The sequence below is a fragment of the Salmo salar genome, chromosome ssa16, assembly GCF_905237065.1.
Source record: "Salmo salar chromosome ssa16, Ssal_v3.1, whole genome shotgun sequence".
NCBI lineage: Eukaryota > Metazoa > Chordata > Actinopteri > Salmoniformes > Salmonidae > Salmo > Salmo salar.
The window spans coordinates 85,968,271-85,981,704 of NC_059457.1; the positions used below are offsets into that span (position 1 = coordinate 85,968,271).

At 42.2% G+C, this 13,434-nt stretch overlaps 1 protein-coding gene across 1 annotated transcript in view; it reads right to left on the minus strand.

Moving 5' to 3' along the window:
- Positions 1-13,434, minus strand: part of LOC106574831 (vacuolar protein sorting-associated protein 8 homolog) — a 157,405-nt gene that overhangs the window by 28,618 nt on the left and 115,353 nt on the right. Inside the window, 3 exon segments of the mRNA XM_045698361.1 lie at positions 2,609-2,689; positions 13,062-13,144; positions 13,232-13,313. Of these exon segments, the coding sequence (XP_045554317.1) occupies positions 2,609-2,689; positions 13,062-13,144; positions 13,232-13,313 (246 nt within the window).

Below are 13,434 nucleotides of genomic sequence, written 5' to 3' on the forward strand. Positions count from 1 at the left end.
TCATGCAGGAAGTGGCCTGTCTGACAAGGTGTCGTTCTTCTTGTCTCTGTTTATTGAAGAGTGAGGATCTTAGCTGTCCCGTGACACTTCCTACGGCTGCCATAGGGTCTCAGAAGGCGGTAAAAAGCTGAATCGTGGCTTTGCAGGCTCTGGCTGAAAAAAAGTAGCGCGTTTGGGTAGTGGCTGGTTACAGTACTGTGAGACTCAGGCTCGTGCCCGCGTCGACCGAAAGCTTTGTTTACTTTCCTGTGTTTAGCTAAATGGACATTCCCGGTCGGAATATTATCGCTTTTTTACGAGAAAAATGGCATAAAAATGGATTTTAAACAGCGGTTGACATGCTTCGAAGTACGGCAATGGAATATTTAGATTTTTTTGGTCACGAATTGCGCCATGCGCGCGACCCTTATTTACCCTTTCAGATAGTGTCTGGAACGCACGAACGCCGCAATTTGGATATAACGATGGATTATTTTGGACCAAACCAACATTTGTTATTGAAGTAGCAGTCCTGGGAGTGCATTCTGACGAAGACAACAAAAGGTAATCAAACTTTTATAATAGTAAATCTGATATTGGTGAGTGCTAAACTTGCCGGGTGTCTAAATAGCTAGCCCTGTGATGCCGGGCTATGTACTTAGAATATTGCAAAATGTGCTTTCACCAAAAAGCTATTTTAAAATCGGACATATCGAGTGCATAGAGGAGTTCTGTATCTATAATTCTTAAAATAATTGTTATGCTTTTTGTGAATGTTTATCGTGAGTAATTTAGTAAATTGTTAGCAAATTCCTCCGTATGCTAGTTCTGAACGTCACATGCTAATGTAAAAAGCTGTTTTTTGATATAAATATGAACTTGATTGAACAAAACATGCATGTATTGTATAACATAATGTCCTAGGTGTGTCATCTGATGAAGATCATCAAAGGTTAGTGCTGCATTTAGCTGTCTTCTGGGTTTTTGTGACATTATATGCTAGCTTGAAAAATGGGTGTCTGATTATTTCTGGCTTGGTACTCTGCTGACATAATCTAATGTTTTGCTTTCGCTGTAAAGCCTTTTTGAAATCGGACAGTGTGGTTAGATAAAGGAGAGTCTTGTCTTTAAAATGCTGTGAAATAGTCATATGTTTGAAAAATTGAAGTTTTTGTATTTTTGAGGAATTTGTAATTCGCGCCACGCCTATCATTGGATATTGGAGCAGGTGTTCCGCTAGCGGAACGTCTAGATGTAAGAGGTTAACAACAGACACACACAGACACACCCTTCTGTAAGTTAACAACAGACACATACACACACCCTTCTGTAAGTTAACTTCTCTAGGGTAGGGGGCAGTATTTTCACGGCCGGATGAAAAACGTACCCAAATTAAGACGGCCTACTACTCGGGCCCAGGATCTAGAATATGCATATTATTCATAGATTTGGATAGAAAACACTCTGAAGTTTCTAAAACTGTTTGAATGATGTCTGTGAGTATAACAGAACTCATATGGCAGGCAAAAACCTGAGAAATATTCAACCAGGAAGTGGGAAATCTGGTGCTTGTAGTCTTTTCAAATCATTGCCTATCTAACACACAGTGACTTAGGGTTCATTTTGCACTTCCTAAGGCGTCCACTAGATGTCAACAGTCTTTAGAACCTAGTTTCAGGCTTTTGCAGTGAACAGAGAGCGAACAAGAAGGCCGGGAAGTTGGTGACATGAGTTTTGTGGCGCGCATGATGAGGTATCTGTGTTCCAAAACATTTTTTTAAACATTGGAATCATCCGGTTGGAATATTATTGAAGTTTTATGTTAAAAAGGCCCTAAAGATTGATGCTATACAACGTTTGACATGTTTCAACGAAAGCAAATAGAACTCTTTTTTTACTTTTCGTTGAGAAATTTTGGGCGCGCTTCCTACATTTGGAGTAGCTTACTGAACGCGCAAACAACAAGGAGGTATTTGGACATAAATTATGGAGTTTATCGAACAAAACAACATTTATTGTGGACCTGGGAATTCCTGGAAGTGCCTTCTGATGAAGATCATCAAAGGTAAGTGAATATTTATAATGCTATTTATGATTTTAGATGACTACAAAATGGCGGGTATCTGTATTGCCTGGTGTATGTTTCTGAGCGCCGTACTCAGATTATTGCAAAGTGTGCTTTCCCCGTGAAGCTTTTTTGAAATCTGTCACAGCGGTTGCATAAAGGAGATGGTTATCTATAATTCTTTGAATAACAGTTTAATATTTTGTCAATGTTTATGATGAGTATTTTTGTCAATTGTTGTGCTGATTCACTGGCAGTATTGAAGGCAAAATATTTTCTGAACATCACGCGCCAATGTAAAATGCTGTTTTTGGATATAAATATGAACTTTATCGAACAAAACATACATGTATTGTCTAACATTGAGTCCTATGAGTGTCATCTGATGAAGATCGTCAAAGGTTAGTGCTTAATTATAGCTGAATTTCTGGTATTTGTGACCCCTCTCCTACTTGGAAAATGACTGTGTGGTTTTTCTTGTGTTGTACCTGTCCTAACATAATCTAACTTTATGCTTTCACCGTAAAGCCTTTTTCGCCGTAAAGCCTTTAACAACAGACACACCTGTTCATAGTTGAAGGTCTCCAGCATACCCAGAATAAGGCCTTGTATCTCAGCCAGCTTTCCTTTACCATACACAGGGTCCTGAGAAAGAGAAAAAGAGAAAGAGAGAGATATCAGATGGGACAAACACCCAATTGAAACCCTGCATGCAGAGTTCTGTAAGATTCTCCTACATGTCCAGAGGAAAACTACAAACAATGCATGCAGGGCAGATTTAGGCCAATATCCACTAATAATAACAACTCAAAAAAGAGCAATTAAGTTTTGGAAACATCTAAAATACAGTGACCCCCTCTCATATCATTACCAAGCCATACAATACCTCTCACATCATTACCAAGCCCTGCAATACCTCTCACATCATTACCAAGCCATACAATACCTCTCACATCATTACCAAGCCCTGCAATACCTCTCACATCATTACCAAGCCCTGCAATACCTCTCACATCATTACCAAGCCCTGCAATACCTCTCACATCATTACCAAGCCCTGCAATACCTCTCACATCATTACCAAGCCCTGCAATACCTCTCACATCATTACCAAGCCCTGCAATACCTCTCACATCATTACCAAGCCCTGCAATACCTCTCACATCATTACCAAGCCCTGCAATACCTCTCACGTCATTACCAAGCCCTGCAATACCTCTCACATCATTACCAAGCCCTGCAATACCTCTCACGTCATTACCAAGCCCTGCAATACCTCTCACATCATTACCAAGCCCTGCAATACCTCTCACATCATTACCAAGCCCTGCAATACCTCTCACGTCATTACCAAGCCCTGCAATACCTCTCACATCATTACCAAGCCCTGCAATACCTCTCACGTCATTACCAAGCCCTGCAATACCTCTCACATCATTACCAAGCCCTGCAATACCTCTCACATCATTACCAAGCCCTGCAATACCTCTCACATCATTACCAAGCCCTGCAATACCTCTCACATCATTACCAAGCCCTGCAATACCTCTCACGTCATTACCAAGCCCTGCAATACCTCTCACGTCATTACCAAGCCCTGCAATACCTCTCACATCATTACCAAGCCCTGCAATACCTCTCACATCATTACCAAGCCCTGCAATACCTCTCACATCATTACCAAGCCATACAATACCTCTCACATCATTACCAAGCCCTGCAATACCTCTCACATCATTACCAAGCCCTGCAATACCTCTCACATCATTACCAAGCCCTGCAATACCTCTCACATCATTACCAAGCCCTGCAATACCTCTCACATCATTACCAAGCCCTGCAATACCTCTCACATCATTACCAAGCCCTGCAATACCTCTCACATCATTACCAAGCCCTGCAATACCTCTCACATCATTACCAAGCCCTGCAATACCTCTCACGTCATTACCAAGCCCTGCAATACCTCTCACATCATTACCAAGCCCTGCAATACCTCTCATATCATTACCAAGCCCTGCAATACCTCTCACATCATTACCAAGCCCTGCAATACCTCTCACATCATTACCAAGCCCTGCAATACCTCTCACATCATTACCAAGCCCTGCAATACCTCTCACATCATTACCAAGCCCTGCAATACCTCTCACGTCATTACCAAGCCCTGCAATACCTCTCACGTCATTACCAAGCCCTGCAATACCTCTCACATCATTACCAAGCCCTGCAATACCTCTCACATCATTACCAAGCCCTGCAATACCTCTCATATCATTACCAAGCCCTGCAATATCTCTCACATCATTACCAAGCCCTGCAATACCTCTCACATCATTACCAAGCCCTGCAATACCTCTCACATCATTACCAAGCCATACAATACCTCTCACATCATTACCAAGCCCTGCAATACCTCTCACATCATTACCAAGCCCTGCAATACCTCTCACGTCATTACCAAGCCCTGCAATACCTCTCACATCATTACCAAGCCCTGCAATACCTCTCACATCATTACCAAGCCCTGCAATACCTCTCACGTCATTACCAAGCCCTGCAATACCTCTCACATCATTACCAAGCCCTGCAATACCTCTCACATCATTACCAAGCCCTGCAATACCTCTCACATCATTACCAAGCCCTGCAATACCTCTCACGTCATTACCAAGCCCTGCAATACCTCTCACATCATTACCAAGCCCTGCAATACCTCTCACATCATTACCAAGCCCTGCAATACCTCTCACATCATTACCAAGCCCTGCAATACCTCTCACATCATTACCAAGCCCTGCAATACCTCTCACATCATTACCAAGCCCTGCAATACCTCTCACATCATTACCAAGCCCTGCAATACCTCTCACATCATTACCAAGCCCTGCAATACCTCTCACATCATTACCAAGCCCTGCAATACCTCTCATATCATGACCAAGCCCTGCAATACCTCTCACATCATTACCAAGCCCTGCAATACCTCTCACATCATTACCAAGCCCTGCAATACCTCTCACATCATTACCAAGCCCTGCAATACCTCTCACATCATTACCAAGCCCTGCAATACCTCTCACATCATTACCAAGCCCTGCAATACCTCTCACATCATTACCAAGCCCTACAATACCTCTCACATCATTACCAAGCCCTGCAATACCTCTCACATCATTACCAAGCCCTACAATACCTCTCACATCATTACCAAGCCCTGCAATACCTCTCACATCATTACCAAGCCCTGCAATACCTCTCACATCATTACCAAGCCCTGCAATACCTCTCACATCATTACCAAGCCCTGCAATACCTCTCATATCATTACCAAGCCCTGCAATACCTCTCACATCATTACCAAGCCCTGCAATACCTCTCACATCATTACCAAGCCCTGCAATACCTCTCATATCATTACCAAGCCCTGCAATACCTCTCATATCATTACCAAGCCCTACAATACCTCTCACATCATTACCAAGCCCTGCAATACCAAGAGCTGAGCAAAGAAAAGAGTCCCCTCATCCAGCTGGTCCTGGGGCTGAGTTCACAAACCTGTTCTACTAACACACTGAAGCCTCAGGACCCTCATCCAGCTGGTCCTGGGGCTGAGTTCACAAACCTGTTCTACTAACACACTGAAGCCTCAGGACCCTCATCCAGCTGGTCCTGGGGCTGAGTTCACAAACCTGTTCTACTAACACACTGAAGTCTCAGAACCCTCATCCAGCTGGTCCTGGGTTCACAAACCTGTTCTACTAACACACTGAAGCCTCAGGACCCTCATCCAGCTGGTCCTGGGTTCACAAAGCTGTTCTACTAACACACTGAAGCCTCAGGACCAGAACATCCAATCAATCAGAATAAACCAAATTACAACACAGTCAAAACAAAACTACATTGCTTATTGGGAAACACAAGCACAAAGCACAATGCAGTGCTATCTGGCCCTAAATCGACAGAACACCGTGGCTAAATATTTGACCATGGTTACTGATCAAAACCGTAGGAAAACCTTGACAAAGTACAGGCTCAGTGAGCACAGCCTTGCCATTGAGAGGAAAGGCTGTGCAACCACTGCACCACAGCAGAACCTGAGACAGAGCTGCATTTCCTGACAAAATGTCAAAAATATAAAACAATTAGAGTGTCATTTTCCCAAATGTGAAACCCTTATTCAAGGTTTCAAAGACCTCTCTGATGAGGATAGGCTACCGTCCTGTTGGGGGAGGACGCAGAGAGCTGTCGGTTGGCAGCGCACTACATTGCTGCCTGCCATAAGATGAGGGACAGTGTCTGACAGACCAATCAACCTGCACATGTCCTCTACTGTATGCTTATTGTTGAATGTATGCTTATTTTGACCCTTGGTTATTGTTGTTACTGTTGTCCCGTTGAGAATTTTGATTCTCATTTTATTTTTTTATATTTTTTACATTGTAAATATCCAAAATAAGCTTTGGCAATATGTACATTGTTACGTCATGCCAATAAAGCGAATTGAATTGAGAGAGACACAGAGAGAGAAAGAGAGACAGAGAGAGAGAGAAAGAGAGAGAGACACAGAGAGAGAAAGAGACACAGAGAGAGAGAGAGAGAGAGAGAGAGAGAGAGAGAGAGAGAGAGAGAGAGAGAGAGAGAGACCTTTACCATACACAGGGTCCTGAGACAGAGAGAGAGAGAGAGCGCGAGTCATTGAGTAGGGATTGTGTTGCTGTTAGTCTGAGATACCGCTGCCCACCAAGGGACACACCACATGACCACTTTAACCTCCCACCAGCGCACACACACAGCATGACTAACACACACTTAACATAAGGAAAGAGAATAGGTATACACACAGCATGACTAACACACACTTAACATAAGGAAAGAGAATAGGTATACACACACAGCATGACTAACACACACTTAACATAAGGAAAGAGAATAGGTATATACACACACACAGCATGACTAACACACACTTAACATAAGGAAAGAGAATAGGTATACACACACAGCATGACTAACACACACTTAACATAAGGAAAGAGAATAGGTATATACACACACACAGCATGACTAACACACACTTAACATAAGGAAAGAGAATAGGTACACACACACACACACACACACACACACACACACACACACAGCATGACTAACACACACTTAACATAAGGAAAGAGAATAGTTATACACACAGCATGACTAACACACACTTAACATAAGGAAAGAGAATAGGTATACACACACAGCATGACTAACACACACTTAACATAAGGAAAGAGAATAGGTATACACACACAGACAGCATGACTAACACACACTTAACATAAGGAAAGAGAATAGGTATATACACACACACAGCATGACTAACACACACTTAACATAAGGAAAGAGAATAGGTATACACACACACACACACACACACACAGCATGACTAACACACACTTAACATAAGGAAAGAGAATAGGTATACACACACAGCATGACTAACACACACTTAACATAAGGAAAGAGAATAGGTTATATACACACACAGCATGACTAACACACACTTAACATAAGGAAAGAGAATAGGTATACACACAGCATGACTAACACACACTTAACATAAGGAAAGAGAATAGGTACACACACACACAGCATGACTAACACACACTTAACATAAGGAAAGAGAATAGGTACACACACACACAGCATGACTAACACACACTTAACATAAGGAAAGAGAATAGGTATACACACACACAGCATGACTAACACACACTTAACATAAGGAAAGAGAATAGGTACACACACACACACACACAAACACACACACACACACAGCATGACTAACACACACTTAACATAAGGAAAGAGAATAGTTATACACACAGCATGACTAACACACACTTAACATAAGGAAAGAGAATAGGTATACACACACACAGCATGACTAACACACACTTAACATAAGGAAAGAGAATAGGTATACACACACACACAGCATGACTAACACACACTTAACATAAGGAAAGAGAATAGGTATACACACACACAGCATGACTAACACACACTTAACATAAGGAAAGAGAATAGGTACACACACACACACAGCATGACTAACACACACTTAACATAAGGAAAGAGAATAGGTACGCGGTCCTCTGTGAGGGGGTACGCGGTCCTCTGTGAGGGGGTACGCGGTCCTCTGTGAGGGGGTACGCGGTCCTCTGTGAGGGGGTACGCGGTCCTCTGTGACGGGGTACGCGGTCCTCTGTGAGGAGGTTCGCGGTCCTCTGTGAGGAGGTTCGCGGTCCTCTGTGAGGGGGTTCGCGGTCCTCTGTGAGGGGGTTCGCGGTCCTCTGTGAGGAGGTTAGTGGTGTGTTAGTAATCACTGTTCAGTCTGCTGACATCACTCATCTAGTCCAAAGCAGGGAAAAAGTATACTTAAATATACTTAAAATAATATACTTTAAATACGAGATGTACTTGTGTAGTATATCTGAAGTATACTATAATTTCACTGAAACGTCTTACAAGTGTTTTTAAAAACTAATTGTTTTTCAGTCTTTTAGTGGACTATACATTCACTATTATTACACTGGAACACACATTAAAAGTCTCCTCAGTTTCATACGCTTTAAATGTAATTCACTATATTCATTCAAAATACACTGACAAGGAGCCTCCAGCTCGTTCAACACCTGATTTACTTAACAAGACACATCTAAACAGGTGTTTCCAGGTAAGACATTACATGGCACAGGTTCTCTACTGCTCCTCAAGCAAGGAGACCGATGACATCACAGGTTCTCTACTGCTCCTCGAGCAAGGAGACCGATGACATCACAGGTTCTCTACTGCTCCTCGAGCAAGGAGACCGATGACATCACAGGTTCTCTACTGCACCTCAAGCAAGGAGACCGATGACATCACAGGTTCTCTACTGCACCTCAAGCAAGGAGACCGATGACATCACAGGTTCTCTACTGCTCCTCGAGCAAGGAGACCGATGACATCACAGGTTCTCTACTGCTCCTGAAGCACGGAGACCGATGATGTCACAGATTCCTATCAGACTCATTGAAGTTTACAGTTGTAAAAACATATGTTTTTACGGTTTAGTGTGTACACTTTACTGTATTTATACTTGGGTTGTTGCTATTCAACAGGACAAGTTAAAACATCGCTGGTGGACATATTTAACTTGAATGTCGACAAAATATATGTGTACTTTCAAAAAAGTATGTGATGTTTTTTTTGTTGCATATTACCCACCATCCTTTTGTGCAGCTGAAGTTTTGATTTATAATATGATGCTCTTCATATTAAGCTCATTTAAATGTTATGATGTTCATTATATTAAGCTTATTTAAATGTTATGATGTTAATTTTCACACTGAATAATGTTTTATTTTATGTTAATTTATCACTGTAATGTGAACTAAAGTACAAAATGGCAGTTATCAAAGGCGTTGCATGTAAAGCATAAACCCACTGAGAATATCAGTGGCATCAGACTGCCGGTAGGAACGTTCCTTCTCTTGCTCGAACTAAATCCATACCTGCTGCATACCGACCCGGCAGAGATAAACCTACCGATTCTACTTGTAGATCCCAATGCTCCTCAGTGGCCAGCAACTTAACTTTGAGCCAATCAGAGAGCACAAACCCCCACGTGGGGAGACCAACAAAAAAAGTGAATTTTGTCCATACAGATGAGCTAATCAAACTTCATACTTCATATGCAATGTAGGTTATGGGATGGTAGCTAGCTAAGTGCACAGACACAATGCACACAACACTAAATACTTCCACCAAGCTATCTAACCACTAGTATTGACAATCTAATTAAAATCACAATGGATTAGCTAGTTTCCATGAAACAGCTGCCTGTGTTAGCTGCCGAGTCAGTGCAGTGTCCTTAGCTAGCTAGCTAGCGAATATGCTCATGTTCGTTAGCTAGCTAAACATTTGGCTGACACTGGTAGTCAGGGTCTACAGAGAGTGAATTAAAATGGTTATTTGTCATCTTGCTAGCTAGTTATCTAGCTGTGGTTATCTAGCTGTGGCCATCTGGCTAATAACAACAAGGGATTTCTACAAAATAGCAACATTAGCCTGGAATCTAGGCCATAAGCAATACACACAGATACGTGTTGCCAAACAAGGCTACTGCCACCTTCTGGTTTGGAGTGTTTTATCAAGGCTACTGCCACCTTCTGGTTTGGAGTGTTTTATCAAGGCTACTGCCACCTTCTGGTTTGGAGTGTTTTAACAAGGCTACTGCCACCTTCTGATTTGGAGTGTTTTAACAAGGCTACTGCAACCTTCTGGTTTGGAGTGTTTTAACAAGGCTACTGCCACCTTCTGGTTTGGAGTGTTTTATCAAGGCTACTGCCACCTTCTGGTTTGGAGTGTTTTAACAAGGCTACTGCCACCTTCTGGTTTGGAGTGTTTTATCAAGGCTACTGCCACCTTCTGATTTGGAGTGTTTTAACAAGGCTACTGCAACCTTCTGGTTTGGAGTGTTTTAACAAGGCTACTGCCACCTTCTGGTTTGGAGTGTTTTAACAAGGCTACTGCCACCTTCTGGTTTGGAGTGTTTTAACAAGGCTACTGCCACCTTCTGGTTTGGAGTGTTTTAACAAGGCTACTGCCACCTTCTGGTTTGGAGTGTTTTAACAAGGCTACTGCCACCTTCTGGTTTGGAGTGTTTTATCAAGGCTACTGCCACCTTCTGATTTGGAGTGTTTTATCAAGGCTACTGCCACCTTCTGGTTTGGAGTGTTTTAACAAGGCTACTGCCACCTTCTGGTTTGGAGTGTTTTATCAAGGCTACTGCCACCTTCTGATTTGGAGTGTTTTAACAAGGCTACTGCCACCTTCTGGTTTGGAGTGTTTTAACAAGGCTACTGCAACCTTTTGGTTTGGAGTGTTTTAACCTGTTAGGGCTAGGGGGCAGCATTTGCACGTCTGGATAAAAAAAATGTACCCGATTTAATCTGGTTACTAATCCTACCCAGTAACTAGAATATGCATATACTTATTATATATGGATAGAAAACACTCTAAAGTTTCTAAAACTGTTTGAATGGTGTCTGTGAGTATAACAGAACTCATTTGGCAGGCAAAACCCTGAGACATTTTCTGACAGGAAGTGGATACCTGATGTGTTGTATTACCTTTAAACCTATCCCATTGAAAAACACAGGGGCTGAGGAATATTTTGGCACTTCCTATTGCTTCCACTAGATGTCACCAGCCTTTACAAAGTGTTTTGAGTCTTCTGGAGGGAGATCTGACCGAACAAGAGCCATGGAACGATGATGTCCCATTAGACACCTGGCGTGCGAGTTCATGTTGGGTACCCTCGTTCCAATACGTTATAAAAGAGTATGCATTCGTCCACCTTGAATATTATTCATGTTCTGGTTAAAAAAGGCCCTAATGATTTATGCTATACAACGTTTGACATGTTTGAACGAACGTAAATATATTTTTTCCCCTCGTTCATGACGAGAAGTCCGGCTGGCTTAGATCATGTGCTAACAAGACGGAGATTTTTGGACATAAATGATGAGCTTTTTTGAACAAAACTACATTCGTTATGGACCTGTGATACCTGGAAGTGACATCTGATGAAGAGAATCAAAGGTAATGGATTATTTACATAGTATTTTCGATTTTAGATCTCCCCAACATGACGTCTAGTCTGTATCGCAACGCGTATTTTTCTGGGCGCAGTGCTCAGATTATTGCAAAGTGTGATTTCCCAGTAAGGTTATTTTTAAATCTGGCAAGTTGATTGCGTTCAAGAGATGTAAATCTATAATTCTTTAAATGACAATATAATATTTTACCAATGTTTTCTAATTTTAATTATTTAATTTGTGACGCTGACTTGACTGCCGGTTATTGGAGGGAAACGATTTCCTCAACATCAATGCCATAGTAAAACGCTGTTTTTGGATATAAATATGAACTTGATAGAACTAAAAATGCATGCATTGTCTAACATAATGTCCTAGGAGTGTCATCTGATGGAGATTGTAAAAGGTTAGTGCATCATTTTAGCTGGTTTTATGGTTTTGGTGACCCTGTCTTTGAATTGACAAAACATTACACACAACTCTTGTAAATGTACTGTCCTAACATACTCTAAATTTATGCTTTCGCCGTAAAACCTTTTTGAAATCGTAAAACGTGGTTAGATTAAGGAGATGTTTATCTTTCAAAGGGTGTAAAATAGTTGTATGTTTGAAAAATTTGAATTTTGACATTTATTTGGATTCAAATTTGCCGCTCTTGAAATGCACCTGCTGTTGATGGAGTGCACCACGGGGGGGACGCTAGCGTCCCACCTAGCCCATAGAGGTTAACAAGACTGAGTGACTGACCACTTCCAAAGACTTTGTTGTGTGAACACTAAAGAGACTGACTGCTAACGCTGTTCAGAGGTGCTAACTACAGTCAGCAGGCAAACCTTTAACAACCATACCGTTGTGTCTGAACTTTGAGAGACAGAGAGAAAGAGACAGAGAGAGAGAGAAACATAGAGAGACACAGAGAGAAAGAGAGACACAGACACAGAGAGAAAGAGACAGACACAGACAGAGAGAGAAAGAGAGACACAGAGAGAAAGAGAGAGACACAGATAGAGAGACACAGAGAGAAAGAGACAGACACAGACAGAGAGAGAAAGAGAGACACAGAGAGAAAGAGAGAGACACAGATAGAGAGACACAGAGAGAAAGAGACAGACACAGACAGAGAGAGAAAGAGAGACACAGAGAGAAAGAGAGAGACACAGATAGAGAGACACAGAGAGAAAGAGAGAGACACAGATAGAGAGACACAGAGAGAAAGAGAGAGACACAGATAGAGAGACACAGAGAGAAAGAGACAGACACAGACAGAGAGAGAAAGAGAGACACAGAGAGAAAGAGAGAGACACAGATAGAGAGACTCAGAGAGAAAGAGACACAGAGAGAAAGAGAAAGAGAGAGACAGATAGAGAGAAAGAGAGAGACATTACCTGTAGAATGTGCTGGATGATAGCAGGCAGGGGGATGAAGATACTCATACTGTTCAGGACCTTCATGGTGAGTTCCTTCAATACTGGGGGAGAAACACACACTTTAATATAAGTCCGTCTGTCCATCTGTCCGTGTGTCCGTCTGTCCGTCTGTCCGTGTGTGTATTCACCCTCTGATGTATGGCGTGTGTTCAGTCCCTTGAGCAGCTTCTGTGGTGACATCATAGCTTCTAGCAGAGGGAACCACAGCACCTGATGGAGAGGAGAGCTTATTATACCCACACACACCACACACACACACACACACACACACACCACACACAGACAGACACACACCACACACAGACAGACACACACCACACACAGACACAGA